The 25,445-nt window shown below is 48.5% G+C and overlaps 1 protein-coding gene across 1 annotated transcript in view; it reads left to right on the top strand.

Moving 5' to 3' along the window:
* The first annotated feature begins 1,095 nt into the window (after positions 1-1,095).
* The window catches only part of RHBDL3 (rhomboid like 3), a 57,081-nt gene continuing 32,731 nt past the window's right edge, over positions 1,096-25,445 (top strand). Inside the window, exons 1-2 of the mRNA XM_054170904.1 lie at positions 1,096-1,215; positions 4,274-4,297. Of these exons, the coding sequence (XP_054026879.1) occupies positions 1,096-1,215; positions 4,274-4,297 (144 nt within the window). The remainder of the gene's footprint in view (positions 1,216-4,273; positions 4,298-25,445) is intronic.

A 25,445-nucleotide genomic window follows, 5' to 3' on the forward strand; every position in this document is an offset into this window, starting at 1 on the left:
TCATGTGGGCATATGAAAAGAGATTGGCACCATTCCCCTTTTCCTGCAGAACTAAGAAACTAGGACCCAGTAGCTCAGAGCATGAGTCTGTGTGGTTTCCCATCACTGTGGGACAAATTGGAAAGAGGGGCTTGCAGTTTGGCTCTGTCCCTGTGGCCAAGGTGTGTCTCTGCTCTGCTGCTGGAGCTCTGCAGTGCCAGACCCTCTGCCCTGGCTCTGGCTGCCAATGCCGCAGAGAGTGGAGGTGCTGGCAGCATGTGGCTTTGCCTGGCTCCGCTGCCCTCCACTTGCCAGCTGCTGTTTCTGCACTGCATTGGGAGAAGCTAAAACTGCTGGATTTTTGCCTTCAGTCAAGGCATTCCTCAAGTTCCTTATCCAGACTGCAGATGGTTAAGATACCCATCCTGACATATAGGAGCAAATAATTGCGGTTAAAAATGTGACACCCCCCCCTCGCTGCAGACTCTCCGGGCAGGGAAGCTGGATTCAGAAAGCCTCAGGAGCCCGGCACCTCTGCCACCTTCCCGCACTCACTCAGGAGCCCCGGAAGGGCAGCATTGCGATGGCCAGCACCTAAGAGCGGCAGTGGAGCGGGAAAGGGCTGGGACTTGTCGCAGGGGCTGTCCGGCGCCGGCCGGGCAGCTCCGGGGCGGGAAGCGGTGACCGGTCGCGGGCAGGGTCGCTCCGGGGCTTCTTCCCCGCCCTGTTACCGCCCAGCCCGCATCCTCGGACGTGCTGCTGCAGCTCCGGGCTCTGCCTCCGAGAGCCCCCGGGGCCGCGCAGCTCCCCCTCTCCGAGAAGGACAGCCCACGCCCCGGGAATGGCTCGGGGGCGGCGGGAGGAGGCAAGCTGTCCGAGGCGGTGCGGGGAGGGCTGAGCTGCCCCGACAGGAGCCGGCCGCCGGGATGCCGCCCGCCGGCGCTGCCCGCGCTAATTGGACGTCCCTGGATGGAGGATTCCCTCCCCTGCCGGCTGCGGGAGACATGAAGGCAGGCTGGGCTGCGCTTGAAAGTTTGCCAAGCGGCAGCGAGGTTTAATTTCTTTAAGGATCTGGGGAGAAGGGGGGGCGGGGGCTGGAGGGGACTGTTTCCAAGCATGGGAGACAAGCTGCCGGAGCCTCACGCCAGCTCTTCCCCTGCTGTGGCTGCCAGCTCGGAGGCGGAAGAAATCGAGGTGCTGGACTCTGAGGATGTCCTACCTATGGCCGCAGAGGATGTAAGTTTCCTTTGCTCGGTGGCTTCCATCCGGGCCAGGTTAATCAGCTCAAGCTATTTATAGCTGGAGTGCGGGCTGGGAGGAGAATGGGGCTGGTGACCCTCGAGGGTGACGGCAAAGCCGCTGTCCCCGCCGTCCTGCGCTCCCCTCGTTACCGGATGTCTGCGCGCCCCGGTAACCGCTGGGCTGTCTCCGTCCCCAGAGACGCAGCTCCCTTGTCTCTGCCCCAACCCGGAAAGCCCTGGCGGCAGCGGCTCGGACAGGCTCCGGTCCGCTGGGCGCCCGGAGCCGCGCCGGCGGGGAGATGCTGGCTCACGGCGGACTGCAGCCAGCTGGGGCTGCGTAGAAGCGTCTCTAGAGGCTGGAGAGCGGCTGACGCCTCGGCTTGAGGGGCTTCCTGGGAACAGAGAGCTTTTCCAGAGCCCTAGCCGCTCGCAGGGTGACAGATGGGAAACGTTCCCGCTCTCGGGAGCCTATTCCGTCCTCTATCCCCTGAACAGCAGACAGCCGAGGAAGTTTTTGTTGGTTTGGGTTTTGTGGTGGTTTGTTGTTGTTGTTGTTGTTTTCCCTGGCTCGGCTGCTCTGGTTGCACCTGAGGGTGGGATCACTTGGCACCCTGTCTCTGACTCTGTTCAGCCAAGTGGTCCTGAGTGCTCTAAATCTGCTCCTGCGGGGGCATCTATCAGTCCCGAGGCAGGAGCAAGCTGCGCACCTGTCTGGGAGCAGATCCTCCATTCCTGGAACATCCCAGGATTACTCGCAGCTCTCCTTTCCAGCAAACTCTGCTGGGATGAGGACTGTGCAAGTGTTGGGTCTGCAAAGGCAAGTTCAGGCTCTATTCCTGCCTACAGTGACATGAAACAGTGGTACCGAATGTCTTTCTGACTTGCTCTCTGACTCGGGTCTTCACCGGTGTGAAAGGGACCCTTGTGAACTAAGTCTCTAGCAATGGCACATTCCCTTTACCCTCTGCTTTTGTGACACTCCTGGCGGAACCCCCGCCAGGGGCTGCTTAGGGGCAGTGCCTGCTTCTCATCCCCCAGCCCTTCTCAGTCACCTAGAATTTGGTTGCCGTTGGATTTTCCTCCCAGAGGGTAGCAGAGGAAGTGCAGTTGCTTGGTTGAGCTGCATTCCCCAGGCTGTTCCTGAGCGCTGTAAGCTCGGGAGGGAACGTGTGATGCTGCTGACCTTTGCTGCAATACTGTTAGGCAGTCCTATGAGGAGCGTGCCTGGGGCATGCATGGCTGTCACTTGGAAAGGGTGGCGTTCCAGAAGCTTTCTTGGTCCACGTTTCCAAATCCCAGTCCTTGCTTACCTTAGACTGTGACCTTTTCTTCCCTGACAAATTTTGTGCTTATCTGCATGGTCTACAAGAAAGATTTCCTGTGGTGATATACATGGGCCCCTTGAAGCTGCTCCAGCCTCCGCATGAATACAGCCATTAGCAATTCAATCTTGCCAGGGTCCCAGGAGATGCTGAGGTGATGAGTGCCTGGCAGGATTTGGCTCCTGAGACAGGAGAGAGACTTTGAGCTTTCCTTGGTGAAATCCAGGTTCTCATCCTAGTTCTGCTGCTGACTTGCTGTCTGACCTTGAAGTAGGACAGCCTGGGTCTGGTCCAGCTTGCAGTGTTTTGCCCTTACGCTGGGAGCTGTGCTGTCATTTGATTCTGGTACCTTGTTTTCTGCAATCGACAAAAGGAGCTAGAGCTCGCCAGTTGCACTGGTTGTAGGAAGCTGCTGAGACCTGGCAGTAGATGATGTGACAGAAACCTGAGGTATTGTATATCATCTGCAAGTTGGAGCAGCAGGAAGTGGTGTAAATGTCCCACTCCTCCTCCTCAGCCAAGATTTCCTGCTGAATCAAGCAGGCTACAGAGCATCATCTCTGAAAACCCAAACTGCTCTGTGCTAGGAGTGTGCCCTCCTGAGACCTGCTGGAGGTGATTTTCTGTGGTGGTTGTTGCGTTTGAAAGCTTGGTGTAAGCTCTCTGGCTTGGCCAGCATGAAGTGACACAAGGTCAGTTCTTGATGTGTTATTAACCAATACAGTATTAGGCAGTGGAGGTTTGGCTGGCACAGCCTTGCAGTGTGTAACAGCTCAGCTGTGGTGTCATTTCAACTCTTGGAGCAGTGTTGCCCAAAACCAGGATTCAGGCAATCCTAAAATGTTCTTTTTAAAGTGTTGGGCTGATTTATGAGGATAAAGGGGAGTTTATAAATGGACGGAGACATGGGGAGGAGGGCAGCCAACAGTTTAGCTGATTGAGTGGAATTCAGTGGCCTGATATCCCACTGTCTCTCCAGTCAGTTCTGCTTTAGGTCTGCCTACCATGTGAAATGTTCTTCCAGGACTAGATAAGACTCTCACCAGAGCTCTGCTTTGCACGTAGCACAGTGAGGAAATTTGCTTCCGCTAGTCTGATGTTTGTTATTTTATGAATTTTGCTTTTCTGGGAAGGTGAAGGAGGCAGAAACCAAGGGTTGTGTTGAACAGCACTGCGGACAGCAGAGCTGGAAATGTGCAAGGTTTTTCTTGGGACTCCAAGCCAGTGGTTACCCCACTGTTGCCCCATGGAGATGAGAGAGACCCTGCAGCAAGTCCATGCCTCAGTTAGGAGAAGGCAGCAGACAAGACTCTGGCAAACCATCAAGGTGGTCTGTGTGCTAGTGCTGGACCACAGAATCTCAGAAAGTGGTCTGAAAAAACACTGCTAATTCCTGCCTTCCCTCAATATACATCAAGCTTTCTTGATCCCTGTGAGTTAAAAAGCCTTTTATTCCTTCCTTGCCCACAAGCAGACAAAGCAGGAGAAAATACAATTAACCCATGAATGTTCTGAGTTCATCCTCATTTGGATTTGTAAGTGAGAACTGTCCTCTCTGGTGTTGGTAGATTCCCCTGGAAGGGCAGGTGATTCTGGGATGAAGAAGGATGTTGCACATGGCACTAAATCATTTGGTTATTAGAATATACTTCTACAGTTTGCTGCATGTTAATGCCTTTGCTCTTATACCTTCTTTTTCTTCTTTTTCTTCCCTCATGCATTGCCTCTCAGCACTGGAAAGCCTTATTTGATCAGGTATGTGAATAACTCATGTATTGTCTCTGTCTTGTGAGCAGAGACTAACCTCCAGTTAATTTCCTCTGTACTAGATTTTCCCTGCATTTAAAATACAGCCCAGGAAGAACATGCTCTACACTCCCAATTCCCAGGGTGCCGGTGTGCAAGTCAGAATCATCTTTACTGCTTTGGGCCTTCCTTTCAGTTCCTCTTCAGAGCAGGCAGGGACAGAAGCAGGTGCAGCCTGGCTATCCCTGATAGCATAGGGACTCTCTTTGCTGCTAGCTGTGCTCTCCTTGCTCTCTGGATTAAAAGATCTGCTCTCTGAGACGGGTAAATTGAGACCTGTAAAACCAGCCCATTTTGGAATGGCTTCCCAGCAGCTAAAGTGACTTTTGTGGGGTTACATCCTTTATGGGAGGACCTGTTGCTTTAAACTGGTGCAGAAATAGCCAGGTATCTGCTTCTGTACCAAAGAGACTGGCTCTATCAGGTGAATGCCGTGGGTCAGATCCATGGCTGTCTGAAATCAGCACAGCTCTGAGGAACTCTAGCTTTCATCTGCTGAGAATTTGGGTTGTGGATTCTAGTTTGTAAATTATGCTTTTAGCTGCTGTAACTGACATGTCTGCTTTGTGGTGTTCCTTCCATCTGCCAGGTTGAAATGTGAAGCAGCTATAAACTGAAGGACTTCTCTAGGGTTGGCTTGCTTCTAAACTGCATCCCTCTCTTGATGCCATAAACTTTTGTGCTGTTGCATGCATGCAAACATCACCTTCTGTAAGGGACTTACTCTGGTGCTGGCGATACTGAAGTCTGGGTGGGATTTCATCCCTGCTTTGTGAGGTGATAACCTTGCTTCTGTGTCTGGCCGAGCTGCAAACCCAAAAGCACTGCTGCAGTCTCTTCAAAAGGATGTCCTTGGTACCCTGGGGCTCCCAGGGTAATAACTGGGCTGCCTGTCCTGGTGAGTGCTGGTTCCCACCTGCCCAGCTGTGCCCACTGCTAAGCCATGTGTCTGGACTGCAGCACGTTTGTTGCTGTACAGTCAGGAAAGCTGGCAGTTGGGAACTGGATTACTCTCATTGTTGATCACACCTAAAGTGTGTGGTGTGTTTGAGTTTGCTGAGGATTGTAGGGTATGCTGCCACTCAGGAGGTGAGTGCAGGATAAATTGCTGGTGATCTGGGCTGAATGATTGTTTCAACCACTCTGAATTCTCTCCCACCTCAAACGCTGGCCTTAATTTGGAGTCTGATTCTACAAGCATCCTTTGAAGTCATTGAGTCCATGTGGGATGGGGCTCTTGGCTGGTAGCTACCTCGGGCTCAAAGAGAGGAATCTGTAATTTCCCACTGGATTGGCTTGAATAGTAGGGGGGGGGTAGGTTCATTCTTTCTCTTTTAAGGGAGGGGAGAGTTTGACTGTTTGGATTTCCAGAACATTACCCCAATAACAAGGGAATGGGCTGTAAAGGCAGACCTTCAATAATTAGCTATGTTTCAATTAGGGCTGCAGCTGAAATTGAAGCCTTGTCTGTAAGGCTTCATTATCAAAGAGAATGCAACCTGTGACAACTGGTCCTGAGTCCTGAATAAATCAACAATGTCCTTGTTGCCTGTGGGCAAAGCCAAGGAGCTGACGTCTTACTTGAGCATTGTACCAGCAGTGCAATTAGCCCTGCAGTGAATTGCAAGATGCTGTTTGTCATGGAACAAGGTTACTACTCCCAGCAGCTCCATGCTGGTGGGAGAGGAGAGCATTTTTTCAGCTCTGACTGGAATCCATGTGAAATATGAGGACAGGCTTGATAGCTGCAGAAAGCCTGTGTGTTGAAACTTGGAATAGTTGTAGCTCTCCCTGGGAGACAGGACCTGGCCTTGTGTGGACTTATGAGTTGAGATGAGTGGCTGAAGACCCATGTGCCCTGTACATTTGTGATTCATGGGCTGGGGCTGAAGTTTGATAGCCACCCTGCCAGCTGAGACACATGGGTCTCTGTGTTCACCACCCCCCAGGAGAGCAGCAGTGCACAGGAGGGCTGCGTCAGAGCAGTTGGGAGTTCACAGGCTGGCAGGCTGCAAGTCTCTTCTTTTTGGGCTGACAGAGTATGACAGTAATCAGCATTTTCCCACTTGCTTTTGAGGGGAGAAATACAATTTAATTATTTTCTTTCTGTGGGAAGATTTTGTTTTTCTTACTTTTATTTAGATTTACTGACAAAGAAAAGCTTCTATTTAGGCATACAAAATTAAAGGGCTTGGCTTTTTTTATGGCCATCTCCAACGTCTTAAATTAAAAATTCAAAAGATCTTGATGAAAATTGTTGCTCAGCCATAACACAGTGCTTTTTGCTTGTTTATTTTGGGGGGAGAAAAGTGACTGACTGCTTTCTGGAGGAATTTTTTGTTTGGCTCTAGCTCTAATCTGTCACACTAGGAGCTGTCAGTGACTCAAGTCAGTGTCTCCAGCCACTTGCAGATTGCTGCTTTTTAAGAAGTAAAAGAACTTAAGTTTGACACACACACAAAAAAGAGAGAGACAGATTCAATCCTGCTTCTGAGGCTTTGAGGGCAAAGTCTTGATTCCACTGAAGCAAGTAGGAAAATTCTTCCTGAATTTGGTGGAGTCAGCACTTCACCCCAGAGTATGGGAGCAGACAGACTCAGGCTTTTCAGTGCTGCAGCCAGGCAGTTCCAATACAGCTGCTGCTTCATTCTGTGCTTATGAGATGTGGGTTTTATTACAAGGCCATGGCCCTCAGGCAGCTCTAACTCACTTTTATATGGGAAATTTTATAGGGATTCATACATTTATTTATTGTGCTCATAAGCACCCTCCACCCCCACACACACATTAGCTCCGCATCTGCTGCCTTCTGCAGAGCCTGCGCCATCACTGAACACTCCATGCTGTCTCCGTGTGGAATCCAAGCTCTGAGCAGAGCAAGACATTGCCTCTCTCTGCCCACCCTGCAGTCACTTGGGGTTGTCTTCATTTGTTCTTTGCTGGCCAAAGTAATATCTTTTGTTAATCTTCTGGTAAAGTTTATGATGTGATAATCCCAGGAGCATGTCCTCACAGTTTCACACTTCTAATATGATTCCTTATTAATTGCCTTGCACACAGACATCAAAACATCTCATTGTCCTAGTTGAAGCCACATTGTCTGGTGGTTAGAGAGTGAGTGTGCACATCAGTCTCCTGAGGGCCTGTTCCTGCTTTGCTATGTCCTTTCTAGGGCCTTGGGTGCCCTTCTTTGCCTTCATGTCCCTGGTGCCCCTGCTTTAGAGATGACTGCAGCTAATCAGTATAGTCTAGCCCTTGGCTGTCCTGACTGAAAAGGGCTATCCAGGAGGACAATATTTGTGGTTAGGACAGATCTGCCTTCTGAGAGTGGCTTTTAGCCTTGTTAAATGCAAAGAGCTTGGATCATCTTCTGTTTCCCCATCCCAGTAACTGCTGGGACTTCAAGGGTGAATTAACATTATCAGCTGTCATTCTCACTTCTTCTCACCCATACCCTGGTTTGTAGTCATGACAACAAACTTGATTTAAATAGAAACACACAAAACTCTCAAAAAAGACCCTCCTCGCTGGCTCAGCACCTTGATCCTATTGCTTGTCAATCCAGGCTGTGTTTTTGTTGCAGCTGCTTTAGAAATCCTGGATTCCTTCCTGAGACTTGTACGTGGGTGTGATGGCAACAGATGAGCAGAGTTTATGGGGAATGCAGAGAGATGCCAAGTTACCCAGTCTGTGTAGGCAGCTAATGGAAAACTTGAGCTCAGAAACAAGGCTGTAGAGATATTGTGGACCAGACGTGCACTTGCCAGGAGGAGTTCAGTTGCTGACATTACCAGCAGTGGGTGCAGCTGAACTTGCTCTGCCGTGGTCTCATAAAACATTAAAATATGCTTGAAAAGATGCTGACTTTGCAGGTTTCTTAAATCCAGGGCTGGTTCCTGCATGACTGAAATTGCAAAGTAATCAATAAAATCAGGCCAGCTATTATTATGGCTGATAGTAGCTGAGAAAAAAGATCATTGAGTTAAATAATTCTGTGTTAACTGTGTCTCTTTTCTCTGGATGGCTTTTAACACAGGCAGGATGAGATATTTCCCTGTGAAATGGTGAAAGTCCAGTTTGTTTACTGGGGCACTGTTGAGCTAAATATCACACTTCACTTTGAAAAGTTTCCCTGCCTGCTGTTGCTGGCTAGAAGACCTTGCCAGGCAGGTCTCTTTGAGGCTTGTCTGTAACCTTCAGGTCCCTGTCTGAATTTTGCACTACAGCTGGCTTTTTGGAGCAGTGTTTGTCAGGACATATGTCTGTCTTTAAGTGGAGTGGTGCTGCAAAGAGGAAATTATTTCATAGACTTGTTACTTCATCTGCTAAAGTGGAGAATCAGAGGTGCTGGTGGGAAGACTGTCCACAGTTGGTACAGATTAGCATCCAGGCCTGAAACCAGGGTCTGCCTTGTCTGCTGTATTTGATACTTCTGTGAGTGTGACAAGAAATTTGCTCCCTTCTCCCCCTCCACCAAGCTATGCATTGTAAAGGCAAAGACACTTTAAAAGATACAAGGGTCTCTTGGCAATGCACAGAAGGGGCTCTGCATCTGCCCCACGCCTTGAAGTATAATCTCATTTACAGTTGACAGTGTGGGCTGTTGGAGGAGAAGAAAGGCGGAAGACAAGGAGGAACAATAGATTAGTCTCAAGCAGAGGGCACTGGGAGTGCACCTGCCTCGGCCACTACCTTGAGGAGGGGTGGCAATGGCAGCTGGGCATGTGTCATCTGCTGCTCTTTGAGGGCCCAGCCGTGGAGCATGCGATTAATGACTCAGGGGGCTGGGCTTTTGTCAGCCATAAAGCCCTAGGGTTTAGACAGGGCTCTCAGGCCTTTTTTCTGAGCAGCACCATCACTTTACATTTCTCAAGTGGTGTTTTGGTCGGGTTGCTGTCTGTGGCCACAATGCTTCCCTTTCTCCTCCCTCCCCAAACTGGGCTGACCTTTGTCATGCGACATTAACCCTTTGACTCCTCCACTTCGGGTTATAGGGTTGGGGGGGCAGAAAGAGGGTCACTTCAAATTCATTGCTCTGTGGACAGACTTGAAGGGAAGAATGGGCTGGTAGGAGAGAATCTGGTTTTGCTGGAAGAGATTGGTTTACTGACACTGTCTGTATTATTAGCCCCTTGCTGTCTTTTGCCAGAGGCCCCTTACGGTCTTTTGAATACAGCCACCTCAGGGAAAGAGGGAAGGGAAAATTATCCTTCTTTCAGTCAAGTAGGGAAACTGAGGCATTGAGTGGCAAATAGCTGCCTGAGAGAATATTCCCTCTGCAGGGTAATGTCTTGTCTTCTACTATGCCTGGATTAGCCTGTGTCCATCCCCAGTGTCGTTACAGTGGATGGCAATGTCCCAGCACTTCAAGGCTTATACCCAGATTTGGCTTGTAGCCACACTGCTTTGGAGTGATGGCTCAGCATGAAAAAGCTACATGGAGGATACTAATGATCTTCCTGGCTCTTGCAGGATGAACAGCAAAAATTCCCCAAGTTCCTCCTTAATCTTCTAATGCCTCTGCACACTGAACACCAGACAGCACTTGAGCTGGATGTGGGTCTCTGGGATTCTCTGTGTTTATACATTTCCTGCAGTGTGGCAGGTTTGTGATCAGCTGCCCCATTTCCCTGGCTATATAGAGATTCCTCTCTCCAGTCTCACCAGCGTGTACACAGATGGTTGGCTTTTCCTAGTGCAGACATCTGAAAGTAGAAGCCATTCATGTAAGCCAGGTATCAGCAGTGCAGCAAGCACAGCACTGCTGAGTTGGTGCTGGTAGAGGTAGTATCTCCTGGAATGCTGGAAGGAGTCACACCAAACACACTGAAAAGCACATGGAGGCTGAGTCAGTCTTACACAGCTCGTGAGTTACTGGCAGCTTGATGCCTCTAGATTTGTAAAAGCATCAGGAGGCTTCCTACTCATTACACATTTGTATACCTTCCACGTGGGATCTGCCTCCAAACCTGCACATTGGAGAGCAGTGTCCGAGAGGGACAGCGAGTGGCTTTCAGCCCTTGGCTCTGCTGCCTGCCGGTGCCAGCTGCAGGGGCAGGCTGTGGGATCTGCACTCTGCCCTTCCAGCTGAATGTGAGCGAGAGGTGTTAGGCACAGAGATCCTTGCTAATGCATTGTTCTCAAATCCTGTCTTGCACATAGAAAACCAGTGAAGCAATAAAAGCATTTAAGCCTGCATCTTTCAAAAGAAAGCAGGGAAAAGCCATAAACAGAGGGTGGATTGATGCTGCTCTGCACATCAGCTGGTGCTTTGTGCTCTGTGGCTGTGTGCTCCCTTACGATAGAGAAGGGGAAGAGATCATCCAGTCTCCAGAGAAACAAGCCAGCTGCTTAGCGAGTGGAAACAGTTTGGAGGTGCTTTTCTACACCATCATCACTTATGCCTGTAACATTTATAGGGCTTTTAAAGCTGCTCTTTACCAGACCTGGGAGGCAAATGTTTCTCCTCTGTGGTAGGAAGTCTGATGTTGCTGTTGCCTTTCCTTATTTGTGGTTGATGCAAATGTACCAGGGCATGTTTGCCAATTAAATGCAGCAGTGGGCATGTTTGCCAGCAGCCAAGGAAGCTGTGATCTCCTTCTGCCTCTTCACTTAGGTATTGTACAGTGCTGCCCTGATTTCAACTTGGTACCAACACAAGTTGATGGAGATGAGATCATGGGCTGTTTTACCACCCTGCTGTACATAGAAGCTGCTGAGGGAAGCTGATGTCTCAGTGCTCTGGATTTTTATGTGATGCAAATCTTTCTTGTTTGCCTGTTCAAGCTGTAGCATGTGGGACAGTCAATTCTTAACCTCTCCTCTCCCAGTTTCCTTAGTGGTGGCTGCTTGTGGTGATGCTGGAGATATTCTGTCACCAGAGACATGAAATGTGTAGAGAAAATCCTGAGTGTTTGTGATCACACCAAGTATCCCTTGGACTTTGAATTCCTTCAACTCTAAAATTAAAACCCTAGCACCAGCAAGACACAGAACATACTCCTGTTGCTTAGGAACAGCTGTCTGCAGTAACCCTGTGTGGCTGGTGAGAAAAGTAACCATCTATGAAAGGGATACTAAACAAACGAGATCAATCTTACGCCGAAGAACTGTTCTTCGTGTTCATTGATACTTGACACACTCTGTAAGCAGCATAATCCCTGGAGTTTCCTGAGGTAACAAATAAGTGAGGCTGCTGGAGGCAAAGTTGTTTGTGACTATGATCAAACTTCTGGCCTCATGCACTTCAGGGCAGTGTTCCCTGAGGGGGCACCTCTTTTCCTCTGGGATCCTTCACAATCGGGACCCAGTGATGATGGAGACCTTGCTTTTTGTAGCAAACTTATTTGTGATGTCTGATTGTGGTGGAGGTACTTGTTGCTAGCAGCCTACAGCCAGCAAGTTGCATCTGTGCTTGCCTTGGCAGAGAGAGGATTGATGTGAAAAAAGGTGAAAAATGGAAAGTTTCACAAACTGGAGGATCTGATCCTGTGTGCTCTGCCTTGGGCTAGCAAACACTTGAAAATAAGTGTGACAACTGTTCTGGACCAAATTTGTGTTTAACATCAGCTGCATGTTTTGCTGGGGCTGGTACCAGAACAGTGTGTGCCTGAAGGGCCTTGGAGAGCAGAGAGGATGTTTAGTTCTGCCCCTTGCCTCTGGAACAGCCCCATGCTTCTTCCCGTCTGCTGGCTTCCAGCCGCTCCTCTCACACCTTTATATACCCCCATGCCGAGAGGTAATGGGATGGGGGCCTTGAGCATCATTCCTCACTGCAGGCAGTAGCCTCCATGGGAGGATGTTGGGTTTTAACCTTGTTGTTTGCACTGGGGAGGAAAATGTGTTTATTGTGGTTTCTACTTCCATTTGAACTGCTGCCTCTTCCCTCAGCTACTCCCTCCTGGCCACTAATAGAAGAGTTGGTTTTGTGTTCAGTCTTATTACCACTGGATTTATGTCTCTGGGTTTCCTCCAGCAGGGAAGGCACAAACATTTTTCCTTCAAGTGTCCTCTGACAATAGCATTTTGGGCTTTGGAGAAGTGTTTATTTTGCATTTAGGCAGCCCCTATGGGGGAGACTTCTGTGAAGAGCATGGGAGATGGTTCTGCTGCTGCTGTCTTTGGTCTCTGAGCTGTGCCTGGAGACCATGGCTGGAGGAATAACTTCCTTCCAACCTAAATAAAGTGTCTGAAGAATCTTTACCAAGCTGCATATGTGCTTTATCACACTTGGACTTGTCAGCCCTGGGAGGGGTTTGGTAATGTCTTGGGCATGTGTGCAAGTGTGCAGGATTTCTCTTGTGCCTTCCACATGTTAAATATTCTGGTGTTGTCTCCTCTGGAGCTTTATGAACTAGAGTATACTTGGCTCTTTCAGAGGAGTCTCCAGTGCTGGGCATCCTCACCAGAGGTTTTTGTTATTGCAGTGTTTTCCAGTCAGGCTGTATCCCAAAGGTTGTAGTGTGCTGATGGGAACCTCCTGCCTGCAGTCATTGCCTCCTAGGCATTTAGAGAGGTCAAAGCCATGTCCTTTGGGGAAGGAGCACAACAACCAGTTTATCTGCTTGTCAGGTATGACAGGAACCAGCTTTTGTGGTGCAGAGAGCAGCAGTACAGCTCCACAGTTATGTGAGAGCTGAGGTTGGCTGGGTATTAAAGCTGCACAGTCCCCTTCAGCAAGACGGGTGCAGTGGGTGACTGCTCCCAGGGCAGTGACAGTGTCTCCCTAAAGAGTTGCCATATGTGACTGAAATAGCATCTTCTAGCCCTATTCCCTCTGTGACTCATGATCTCAGAGCTGTCATTGCTGCACTGATTTATGGGATTTATGTTAGGGTTGGGACTGGTGGCCTCTAAGAGCTGGGGCAGAAAAGTCATTTGCCAGCTGCTGATTTATGGCTCTAGCAAGCAGTCCTGAAAAGCACAGTGAAAATTTTCTGGACCTCATACAGCTCCAGATGACTGGAAGCTCCAGGCTGTCATTTGACCATGTGGAGTAATAAAACTGTGAAAACTAACTAACTTTTGGGCTTACTACAAACCAAACTGGTTCATGCAAAAAATTCTTCCATGCTTGCAAGCAAGAGTGACTTTATGGGCTTTATGTGTTTAATGACCAAGCATGCAGCACAATGCATGAAGTCTGTTCCATTTGCTGACTTCCAAGGCTAAACAGAATGTACCAAGCTCTACAGTGAGAATATGAAAACCAGCCTGGGATAATGTTCTCTTTCATCTTTATTAATTATGTAGCTGATGTGTGGGTAGATGTTTGACACAAAGCTGCACTGGATGGTTTGTTGTAGTCTAAACCAGCCTGAATCACACCCCCCCAACCTGAGCCAAAGCAGTTCATTCAAGGAGATATGCTCTCTGCAGTGTGAGTGCTGTGGTCTTCCTGAGGTCATTCTGTGCTCACTGTTCTTGGTGAGGTGTAGCTGAATGAGCTCTTTTCCCAATAGGAGCACGAGGGTGTTTCTCTGGTGCCAGCAGGCAGTCAGACCTGCTCAGGACCTGCCTGCTGTGATGAGGCTGCTCTGCATGTGCCAGTTGTGCTGGTGATACCAGAGAAGGTGTTTTTTTGAGTGTCCTGGTGTTGTGTTCCTCTCCAGTGCCAAGGCACTTACTGACATTGTATAGATGATCCAGCCTCTGGCATCCTACACCTATTTGGAGGGGATGGCTGCCCATTCTTCCCACCTAATCAGATGACTGAGTCAACCTTCTGTCTGTCCCACCATTCCTGCATTACTCACAGCCCTTATCACTGGATACTTGACTGCCTGTGTTGTTAAACCTGTGCCTGCTGATCCCTGCTCTCCTTTACAGAGGATCTATCAGTTCAGCTGGTGGCAGAGCTTTGTTAGAGCCTTTGCTCACTGGGACATATGATACCACTTTGCTCATCACCCTGAAGAGCAGAGCTGACCGTTTTGCAGAGCATAGGATGCTCTGAAGGAGTCAAGTTTGAGCTGCAGTTCCTCATCAAGCTGCAGGCTGTACATGGCCTGTCCTCTCCCTCTGTTGAGAAGACAGGGGAGGAAGGCTGAATATTATACCAGGTCCCTTTGCTGCTCACTACATGGCTGTGGAATGAGGGACCCTGATGTGGAGCTACCTGCTGCAGGGTTGTGTGCTGGCCAGGCCAGTGCCCACACCTGGGTCATACAGACAGAGATTTATGTTGAACGTAAGGAACAATTTCTTCCCCCAAAGGATTGTCTAGCCCTGGAACAGGCTGCCCATGACAGTGGTGGAGTCTTCATCTCTAAGCTGTGCAGATGTGCTGGTTTAGTGGTGACCTAGTGGTGCTGGGTTAACAGCTGGACTTGATCTTAAAGGTCTTTTCCAACCAAAGCCATTTTATGATTCCATATCTTGCTGTGGTGGTTTAGGCTGGGTGCTGGCCCAGATGCCACTGCGCAGGCCACACCTGGGAGGTCCCAAGGGGTGGGCCCAGCCCAGGGGGTGGTCACAGGGAACCAGATATTCCATTTCCCATAATGCCCTGCTCCCCTATAAAATGTCCATGCAGGGTCTTCACTTCCTCTTTCGTCCCCTGCTGCTGCCTAGGTAAAATGGCATGAGCTGCCTCCCTTGGGTCTGCCCAGGCCCAAGGCTGGGTTGGGGGAGGAGGAAAGAGCCCTGGGGGGTTTGGGTGTACCCCCAGGTGGGGGTGGGATGTTCTTGGGTATGTTCTGGGATCTCTCTCTCTTGTGTCACGGTGCTTGTGGGTCTCTGTAAAACTTTCATTGTTGTTTTTTATAGTTTTCCTATTTAAACTTTCCATCACTTTTGCAATCCGTTTATCTGAGTCGTTATTTCTGCCTGTGGTGGGGAGGGGATCTGCCCCAACCCATTACACTTGCCAAGATACAGGAGCAGGTATCTGAATTTGAAAGAGAAACCACCTTAAAGGCTGGAAAACTGTGATGAGATTTTAGAAAATATTTTAAAATTATTAATTTATTTTAATGTTCCCCCCCGCTCTGTTTCTGATGGGCACACTGGAATTGTCATGATGCTCAGTCCCAGAGCTGCAGCTAGCATGATTCTATCCCAAGCTTTGGTTTTCTTTGCTAAGAAAAGTATTATTGCAGAGCTATTATTTGACCTGAAATGTGCGTGCGTGCGTACTCACTGCTATAGAATTCTACTTTTTCACGCGTCAAATCAAGTCCCTGTGGGTTTTCACCTCCCTCCCAGATCTGGCAGACAGTGAAAAAGGGAGCTATTTTTAATCTGAAATGTTCTGTGTTTTAAGTTCAGAGTATAAAATGTAGTTTTCCTCCTGACAAGTTACAGGGCTGATTGCTACAAAACTCATTGTCTTTAAAGGTAGGATAAAACTTGCCACAGGAAGAGTAAAAGTTCTGGTTTCAGGGGCTATGGATCTTGGTTCCTTTGAGAAACTGAAAAACACTGGCAGTGACTGTCCTGGGATTAAAGAGTCTAGCAAGGTAAGGCGCACAGGGTAAGAAGAGCTGCCTGTGATTGCAAGGGCTGAGTAAATTTCTATCCTGATTATCAACCTGGCAGCACCCAGCAGCCACAGCCCATGGTCTTTACTGTGAGGGCTGTCTTAACACAGCCTGTGGGCCACAGCATGCTGGCACCTGATGAGGCTTCATGGGACAGCCAAGCTCTGAGCCCAGCAGACCTCACTCTTCTGCCTGCTGCAGCAGAGAAGCAGCCCTTGTCTCCTGGAGCTAGCTAGATCCTTGCTGTTTCTGCCTGGCCTTCATCTCCCTGGTGTTGCTCACCAGATATGTCACTAAGCAGCAGCAGAGAGCGACCCAATGGCTCAGATCTGATTAACCTCTACAACTTTATCCTGTGTCTTAATTGGATTAGCTGCAGGGGGTGGGTTTGCTGTTCCCGTTTTTTTTCTTGAACAGGTATTTATCACTGTGACATCTGATGCAAGAGACAAGTTAGAGTAGCAAGACCTGAGAATAAAGTGGTGTTTGCTTCTTCCCCACTGCTCAGCTAACAACTCCTGTCTTTCCTTTATGAAAAGCTGCTCTTGCTGGTGCAAGAGATGGGTCTGAGTGAGCCCTGCAGTTGGATCTCTTGGGAGGGATGGGTCTCACCTAGCAGCCTGGGTGTCAGACCAAGAGTCCATGATCATTCACTGCAGTTCTGTTGCATTTTTGGAAGGATTTCTGCTCAGTAAATGTTCAAAGCAGTATTAATGTTCAAAGCAGTATTAATGTTCTGTGTTCAGCATCTTTCATCTTTTCTCAGAGCTTTTTAGTTTCCTGCAGGGCCTGATTCTTCTGCACCTTAGGGCTTTTGCTTCTATCACTGCAGTGGCTGTGGGCTGTAGGGAATTTGCCTTATTCAGCACTGCAATAGCTCTTCCTCTTCAAGGACTTCAAACCTTGTTCTTCACTATCAGTTCATTTAGTTTTGCAGATGGGAACGTGGAATAAGGAGATCAGTGATCATATCCTGTTACAATGGGGAGCAGGCTGCTACAGACCTACAAAAAGGAATGGAATCCACTTGATTGTGGGATTGTCCCTCATTCCTCGAGCTGCTACCTGCCTGGTGCTCAGCTGAGAAAAGGACAATCAGTTTACAGGAAGCTTTCCCCCATGTCCATCCTTCCACCTGCAGTACCCAGTTACCTCTTCAACAAGCTTAAAATAGAATCCTTTCTTCTTTCCATAGCTGGAATTGTTCCTGGATTGGGCACTGGGGAAGGTCATTCACCTCCCTGGGATGATAGAAGGGGTACATGCTGCTGAGAAGCTCTCTCACATCTGCTTCTAGATAGCTATGCACAAAAAGAGAGAATTGTAGGTGTGCTATCAGAGCACGGCTCTGTTCCAGGAGGAATAATAGATGTTCCAGCACCTCTCAAGCTGTTACAAGATGAAAAGCACGGTTACATTAAAGCTGGTAACGCTGCCTGCCTTGGCAAAAGGGCTCACAAATTGTTCCAGGGTTTTAATGTATGTTCAGATAAGCTGTCTGCATAGTGAGGACCAGGCCTTTGAATTTGGTCCATGCACTACAGCATGGGCTGTAGTGAGCTGGTGAAAATGTAAGGCTATGGAATTCCCTTTTTGCACAGGGCTTGAAGGGGATTCCTTTGGAAACTCTGCATTACAGCCTCAGAGAGAGGGCTCAGTGCTTCGCTTCATCTGGGATGCTTTTTTGGGTGTGTGGGCTCTGTTGCTGCTCCTGCAGGCAATGTGCTCATTAAGCTGAATGACAATGGATGTTAGTTTCTCTTTCCAGATGTAAAGCATTCCTGTGTTGCATCTCCACTGGCCTCTCAGCAGCTTGCAGGCTGTGAAGCTGCAGAGGATAACTGAGCCATTAAGAGATGGAATTTGATGCTCATAAAAATAAATGCATTTAATGTTGCATGGCAATGGTGTGCTTGATTTTTGAAGTCTCCAGAGGATCTTGTGCTTGGAATTCTGCAGCTCAGGCCTTATTTGCTACCAAAGCAACACAAATGGAGAGGCCCTGTGCTTGCAGAGGGTTGGCTGTCCCTTTGTCCGAGTATCACTTACACTTTTTCTATATCAAATGTTATTCCAAGGAAGCTGTGAAAATGTGATATCTGGAAACAAAGCATTGCAGGCCAAATTCACTGTGCCCACAGAGCTGTCTGTCTTTGGAGATCTGGTCAGATACTGTTTTTCAGGAAAAGCCATGTTGGAATAGGTAATTTTTCATTATTAGGTTTTCATGAAAGGCTGCAGAGAACTAAAAGGATTTGGTGGGTCATTAAAATAAATATAGATCTGCCACTGTGGGATTTTAAACACCAGATGAAATCCTGGCCCTTCTGAAGGGGCCTCATTTGTTTCCTTTGGGGGCCTCATGCTGATTTCATTACTGATTTTGGAAGGGTAAGGGCTTCTCCTGATTTTAAGTTTACAGTAGTTCTTTAAGCATGCAGACATGAAAACATTAATTTTGTTTTGCTGAGGGTTTTACTAAAGGAAGCTCACACAACATACACTCCTTCCATAGGAGAGCCCTAAAGTGAAACATTTCACAGAATCACAGAATCACCAAGGTTGGAAGAGACCTCAAAGATTACCAGGTCCAAGCCGTCACCACAGACCTCATGACTAAACCATGGCACCAAGTGCCACGTCCAATCCCCTCTTGAACATCTCCAGTGATGGTTACTCTACCACCTGCCTGGGCAGCACATTCCATTGGCTAAGAACTCTCTCTGTGAAGAACTTTCTCCTCGAGCCTAAACTTCCCCTGGCGCAGCTTGAGACTGTGTCCTCCCATTCTGGTGCTGGTTGCCTGGGAGAAGAGACCAATTCCCTCCTGGCTATAACCACCCTTCAGGTAGTTGTAGAAAGCAATAAGGTCTCCCTTGAGCCTCTTCTTCTCCAGGCTAAACAATCCCAGCTCCCTCAGCCTCTCCTCATAGGGCTTGTGCTCCAGGCCTCTCACCAGCCTTGTTGCCCTTCTCTGGACACATTCAAGAGTCTCAATGTCCTTCTTAAACTGAGGGGCCCAGAACTGGACACAGTACTCAAGGTGTGGCCTAACCAGTGTGGAGTACAGGGGCACAATGATTCCCTGCTCCTGCTGGCCACACTATTCTTGATGCATTTCATTTCCAAGCACCTGAGTTCGTGATGATCCCTGAGCTTTTGAGAGGCTGCACTCAAAACATCAGCACTTCTTGCTTTTGCCTTTAGCACTGCAAAACAAATACTTCAGCTCTCTGTCACCGACGCAAACCTGGGATGAAGGGGCACCAGGAAATATGCAGGGACATAACTTGGTTCTATCTATTCTCCATCTGTCCCTCCCTCCCTCATCTTTGCTATCATTAATTGTTAGCGTCTGGCTGGAGAGATTACCTCTTAGCATGGTGCTGATGGGATCATTCCTCAGAGGATTAACCCTGCAGGGATTGACAGGCAGCAGTATCCTTGCTGTGGGATGTTTGCCGATTGGGTGTGGGCTCAGCACTGCTGCCCTTCCAGTTGCTCCAGTTCACTTCAGGACATAAGCAAAAGTCAGTTGCAGCTCCACGTCCCCTCATGGGGCCAGCTGGCCACTTGTGGCCTGGTGTGCTGGGTTTGGGAGAGCCCTCCTGCACCCTGCTGCTGTGTGCGGCCTTTGTCAAGATTCTTTATGTCAGCTGCACGGTCCCATGGAGGTGGTTTCACACTTGGCTCCTCAGGTGGTTTCCACTGTGAGGTTGCAGTGCTGTAATAAAGATGTGGATAAGGACAGCAGCATTGTGGGGATGCTGGCAGGAGGAGTTGAATTGTCAACTCTGTATCAGGCTCCCTAGGTGGCTAACGTGTTTGTGAATCACACAAGTGCTTTCCCATAGCTTGGCTTTCTGTTCCTGCCTCTGCTGCCAGGATTTCATGGAACACAGGTCCTGGCTTTTGGCAAAAGCACATCCTCCTTTCCTTGTCAAGGCACTTGGTCTGGATTTCCTATGTCCTGAAGCACAACTGAGGGCCCTGTGAAGCTCATGGAACCCAGGCCCTGAGAGATGATATTTCTTTCTGTGTCATTTGGTTCACTTTCCTGTGGAGTCTGTGTTGTTTTTCCTGTAGTGCATGGGCAGGAGGGAAAGAATCCCTTGGTATTTCAGAAGATACATACTGTGGGGGTCTCCTGGTGGTAGTTTGGGGCATCCATCCTCTTCCTCCATATGGCCTTTAGCTGAGATTTTTTGTGCATGGTCTCCAGGCTGTCTGATAGGTTGATGAGGCAGACTGACTACAGAGTCAGTGTAAACCAATTTGATCTTCTTCACTTCTTATTATTGTTTGCACAGTTAATAATCCTTAGTTTACTTAGCAGATACATTCTATGAGGATTGCATATTCCTACATGTTCCTAGGTTAGCACAGTATCACTCATTGCTTTTTCCCACAGGTGATGTGTGTCCTGCAAGAACCAAAGGGTAGCTGTTACCTTGCAAGGAGGATCTGGGGCCTGAAGGCACATTTTCTGTCTGTAAAACAGGTGGTGACTCGCTTCTTCCAGTCAGGACAGACGTCCTGGGCTTTGAAGTTACCACACAGAGGGTTTCCATGTGTGGTGATGCTGCTTACAGCTGCATAAAAGTTTTGTTCCAATCTAAAGCAAAGCTTTATATGTAATCCATCTCAGATAGTCAAGTAAAACCAGCAGAGTTTGCACCACAGGGCTCAATTTTGAGGGCTTGTTGGAAGCAGTATTAGAAGACATTCACAGAGTTTAGAAGGGTTGTTGAATTTATGTTTTTTGGGTATGAAAATCCCACTGGCTACTATTTCCATGTTCCTTTAAGCCATCTGAGATAACATTTTTTTTGTTTCTCTCATTAAAACTCTTTTTTTAACCTGGCTCGTGGGACTGTACAAGTAGAAATTAGAACACTGCTTTTCTTGCCCATCCTATCTGTTCTTCATCCCCAGATCCTTTCAGCTCTCCCCAGTTCTCCCCCCTTCCCTCCCCAGCTTGCCTTGAAGGGCTGGGAAAGCCGGCACTGCTGCATTATGTTGCCTGTCTGATTGTTGTGGGGTTGTGTTTGTGTGGAGAAGGTCACCAGACAAAAAGACCACCAGGCAGGGGTGGGAGGGGGGTGTTCAGTCCCTCTCCATTCAGTCATTGTGGCAATGGGTGGGAAGAGTCTTGTTTGCCTGATGAGATTTCAGGGGGTGATTGCTTTTTGTTTAGGTTTCTTCCACAGCTGCTGTATGGGCCCTGGCGGGGGGGGGGGGAAACAGCAAAAGTAGAGCAGGTATATGAGATTCAGGGGGCTGAAGTGTGCTGAGATGACCAAGAGGCAGAGCTATCAGCGCAGGAGTGACTGAACCAGAGCCAGCTGTGGTGTGCTTGCAGTCTGGAGATTTGTCAGCAGCTGCTGTGGGTGGGGTGTTTGTAGTATGGCCAGCCTAGGCCCCGGTGGGAGCTTCAGTATCTGAAGCCTGTGGACTGAGATGCTTATGTGGAAGAATGTCGTGAAAGCTTTGTCTGCAGAGCAAAGGTTGTGATGTGGTAGGCCAGCTCTGTGGGCCTGCCACAGTGGCTATGCTTTCCTAGATATTTTTGAGACTTCCAGCCATGAAGCATGTGCCTCTTTCCTTGCCCATCACCTCCACAGTTCTGAGAACAGTCTTGTGTTTAAACAGTGCCTGCTTCCTTATCATCCCTCTGAGGAGCTGAGGTGCTGCCCCTTGGGGCAGCTCCCCTTCACCCCCCTATCCTTGGGAGCAGCTCAGTCTGTATTTACCACTGGTGTGACAAAGGCAAACATTGTCAGGGACTCAATGTATCTGTCCCAGTTACCCCGAGGTCATTTGCATAAGAAAATTGCCCAGGCTGCAGTAGTGGTTTTGCCTCATCTCTCTGATATGGGACACTTAGATTTGGGGACAGATAAGGACCAGAGTTCCCAGGCTGGGTGTGGTCTGGGGAGGGGGTGACAGTTTTGGTCCCAACCAGCATGGGTGCTGCAGCAGCCCTTCCTGGAGGGAGGGTGACTTGTCAGCTCCCAGCCTCTGGCACCACAAGGCTGCCTGATTCAATTGATAGCTGCCAGTTTCCCAGAGATGCAGATTCAAGGAACCTCGAGTGTGCTGAGCTGTTCTGCCTGAGCAAATCCTTCTCCTGTAGGGCATCTCTGTGTGTATTTATGTTTTTATTTTTAGTAGGTGTTGACCCTGCTTGAATGCTTTTAGACTAAGCAGTGACCTGCCTTATGTGTTGTCACTTCCCTCAGGCACAGGTAACCTCTCCTCCTTATGTTTGGATTTCTTCCAGAGAGCTGGCTGCTCCCACAGGCAGGCACTGCAGGGAGAGGAAAGTAGCTGAAGCACAAGTCAGGAGGCAGGCTGGAGTGATCTCTTGACCCAAAGCAGGAGCTAGTGCTGCTAAGGCTTGCTCAGGCTGCCACAGCTGCACAGCTCCTGCTCCTCTCATGGCGCTCAGAATTATTCATACTCCCTTCCCCTTCCCCTTCCCCTTCCCCCCAGTGCCATATGTAACACGAGCTGCCTGTGCCTGGGCTGGCAGATGGAAAAGCAAGACACTGGTCTCTTTGCAGTAATGGTTCTTCATGGGCTCAACTGGTCTGTGAAGATGCAATGTTCAACCTTGTCAGCTTTGGCAGAGCAGCCTTTCTAGAGACCCTGCCAGTCCCTCTGCCATTGTTGTGTGTGCCTGTGCAAACACATCCATTGCTTCACCTCCCTGCTGCTTCCAGGAGAGACTCTCACACCTGGACGTCTTTTCTTGTGCTTGTGGATATCACCAAGCTTAGCATACCTCTTGGAAGTGTTCTGACCTTTATCTTAACCCCCCCTTACCCTTACAGTATTTAGCAATTTCCAGCTTGTACTAGGTCGGTTATCAAGTACAATGTAGGAGTGCTTCCTGGAGGTGGCTGGAGCACAGGCAGCTCATCTCAAGTATTTTAAACCTCTTGCATCCTTGGGTGAGTTAAGTCATCTCTCTGCCTTGGGATCTCAGTTCATAAAGTGGAGCTCTTTATAAGGTGGTACCACTGTGAATCATAAAGAGCACAAATTACAATTTCAAAGTGCACTCTGTGAAAGAGATCTGATTGCCAATGGCCAGATCCCAACTCTTTGTCCTATATTTTTGGACCTCCCTGAGAGGGTTTGATGATCCAGCCGAGATTTCTCTGGAATTCATTTGCTGTTTCTTTGGGAAGAGGGAAAAGTCCTCATGCTTGTGCTCTTGACTCCAGGATGCTCTCACGTTTTTGCCTGAAATCAGCTGCATTGATATTATTATGTTTTCTTGGTGTGAGAAATGTCAAAAAACCAGAGCCTCAAGCTGAGGCATGAATGGGCCCCTCGTGGTTCTTCTAGCAACACTTGAAAAGCCAGTTTGTATGTTTGACTTCCCTGATGTGTTGAAAAGGCAAAGTTAGGTCAAGTCTCAAATTTGAATTTATTTTCCTGTGTTTGTTTTTGAGGGCTGTGTCTCACCTTTTACTGGGTTTCTGTGACCTCCCATTTCAGCTTGTGTGACAGTGGAGTCTATATATGAGCAAATAAAACATGAGCTCCAGACACTGAATGGGTTTTTAAATGGCTGTTTCTGACAAATATGAAAGACATTCTGAATAAAGGGCTATGGTTTAAGACCTTACACTATCCTTTGTAGAATGAATCACTGTATTTTCAGCTTTACAGTTGGGAAAATCAGATTTGGCCCAGGATCATGCAAGGGGTGACTGATAGACGTAGGAGGATAATAGGAACCTTGGCCTATCTAAACCTGCACACCCAACAGGGATGGAGTGCATCCAGTTTTCAGCTCTGCCAGTGAGGTTCAGGTAATAAGATGTTTTCTGTCTAAATGTCTGCTTTTTCCCTATTTGTAAAGAGGGTAGAGGTGAATGAATAATGATAAGCAGAATTTTGTTTGCAATTTCCCAAAAGATTGGGGAAAATGCTTTTTGTTTCTCTGTGAGCAAAATATTGAATTTGACTTGAGCCAAACCATCTGGGCACTCTGAACATAAACATAAATGGCAGTTTTCTAGTGGACCGCTTTGAAAATGCCAATGTCCAAAGTTTTGGCCTTGTAGAATTGATGGCCTTGGAAAATCAATGTTCAAGCTAAGGCAGATTCACAGGGAAGTCTTGGCATGACTGACATCTCCAAGCTTTTGCTTGGAAAAGTTTTCTTTGGAAACAATTTATCCTGGCTTTAGAAAGGGGAGGAAAGCCTTGCAGATAACACCATGGTAACGAGGGCTTCTATGTCACACATGGAAACTGCACCTTGTCCTACCTTCAGGGTAGTGTTACACTTGCATCTCCCAGGCTGCTGCTTGTAATTATCTTGGTGCTTTATCCCTCAGCTATTTCCACATCACTGGCTGAGTTTTGCTACAGCTCCCTTTGATGGGGGCCATGAGGCCTTTGGTGGCTGCTGTTGAGCTTCTCTGGGTTCGTGAGAATTTGTTGACTGGGAGAAAAGAAGGTGCCCAGTGGTGGAGGGATTATACAGGGACAGGCGACATTAACGCTGCCTGCTCCAGGCAGCTTTTCTGCTCCTGGATTAAAGTTCATGCTGTGTTACTTCTCTCTCTCTCTAAGGCCTTGTCAAGTCCATGTGGGAAGCTATTCTGCCTGCACTATTTCACTTTGTGCTGCTCTGCTCTCTCTGTCTCATTTCTCCTCCCTCTTTCACTTTCCATTCAAGCGGCATCTTTCAGTCTTCCCCATTCAGGTCTCTCTTTGCTCTCTGCCCTGTGTAAAACTTCCATGCCCTCCCTACCATTCATCACCTCTTGCTTATTCACCTCCTTGTTTGCCTTTCTCCATTCATCTGGGCTTCCTCTCAGCCAGGCTGGGCTGCCCTCTCCTTTTGCCCCTTTCCCAGCTCTCCTTTTGTGTCTTTGCACTCCCTTCTCCCTGACCGTCCAAAGCACAGCAGTCTGCAGCGTGCTCCATGAGGATGCTCTACTAGAAACTGGCCCAAATTAATGGGTCAAATAATCCCAGTGGAAGCCTGGTGGGATTGTTTTGAGTGGATTTGTCTCTCTAGTTACCCTAACAGGTGAGATTTTTTTTCCCCCCACTTTCTTCCCACTTCCCAGAGATGCAGCATGATGCATGAATAGGAAGAGTATTGCCATTTCCTAGCCTTCCCTCTCTGCCTCTCCCTCCTGGCTTGTTTCCTTATTCAGTGGCTGCAGTTCTCAGGTGACTCTTTGTTGGGGTTGCTTTGATTTCCTCATTCCTGAGGAGCATAACATGCAGTCTCTTATTTATGCTGGCTTTCTGAGTATGCTTGCTGCCTGTGCCTCCTCTGCTTTCTTCTTCTGATCATCTGGGCTGGGGTCACACCAGTTTTGGAACATGTGCTTTAAGTGTTACCCAGGAAATGGAATTTGTGAGTCATAGTAACCAGGGCTTGCTGTTTCTACAGATACCATCCCATGCTTGTGATGCCAACATGGCAAATACAGACCACAGGCTTCTGCCAAAGGTGCCCCATCCTGCTGTGCATGTGGTCCATGCCAGGGTTGAGCAGACCTCACCCTGTCCTGCTGAAGGAGCAGGGTGGCAGAACTAAGTGGGAGGTCTGCTTGCCTCTGGGTGCAGCTTTGCATGGT

This window comes from Dryobates pubescens, chromosome 20, assembly GCF_014839835.1.
Source record: "Dryobates pubescens isolate bDryPub1 chromosome 20, bDryPub1.pri, whole genome shotgun sequence".
NCBI classification, from domain to species: Eukaryota; Metazoa; Chordata; class Aves; order Piciformes; family Picidae; genus Dryobates; species Dryobates pubescens.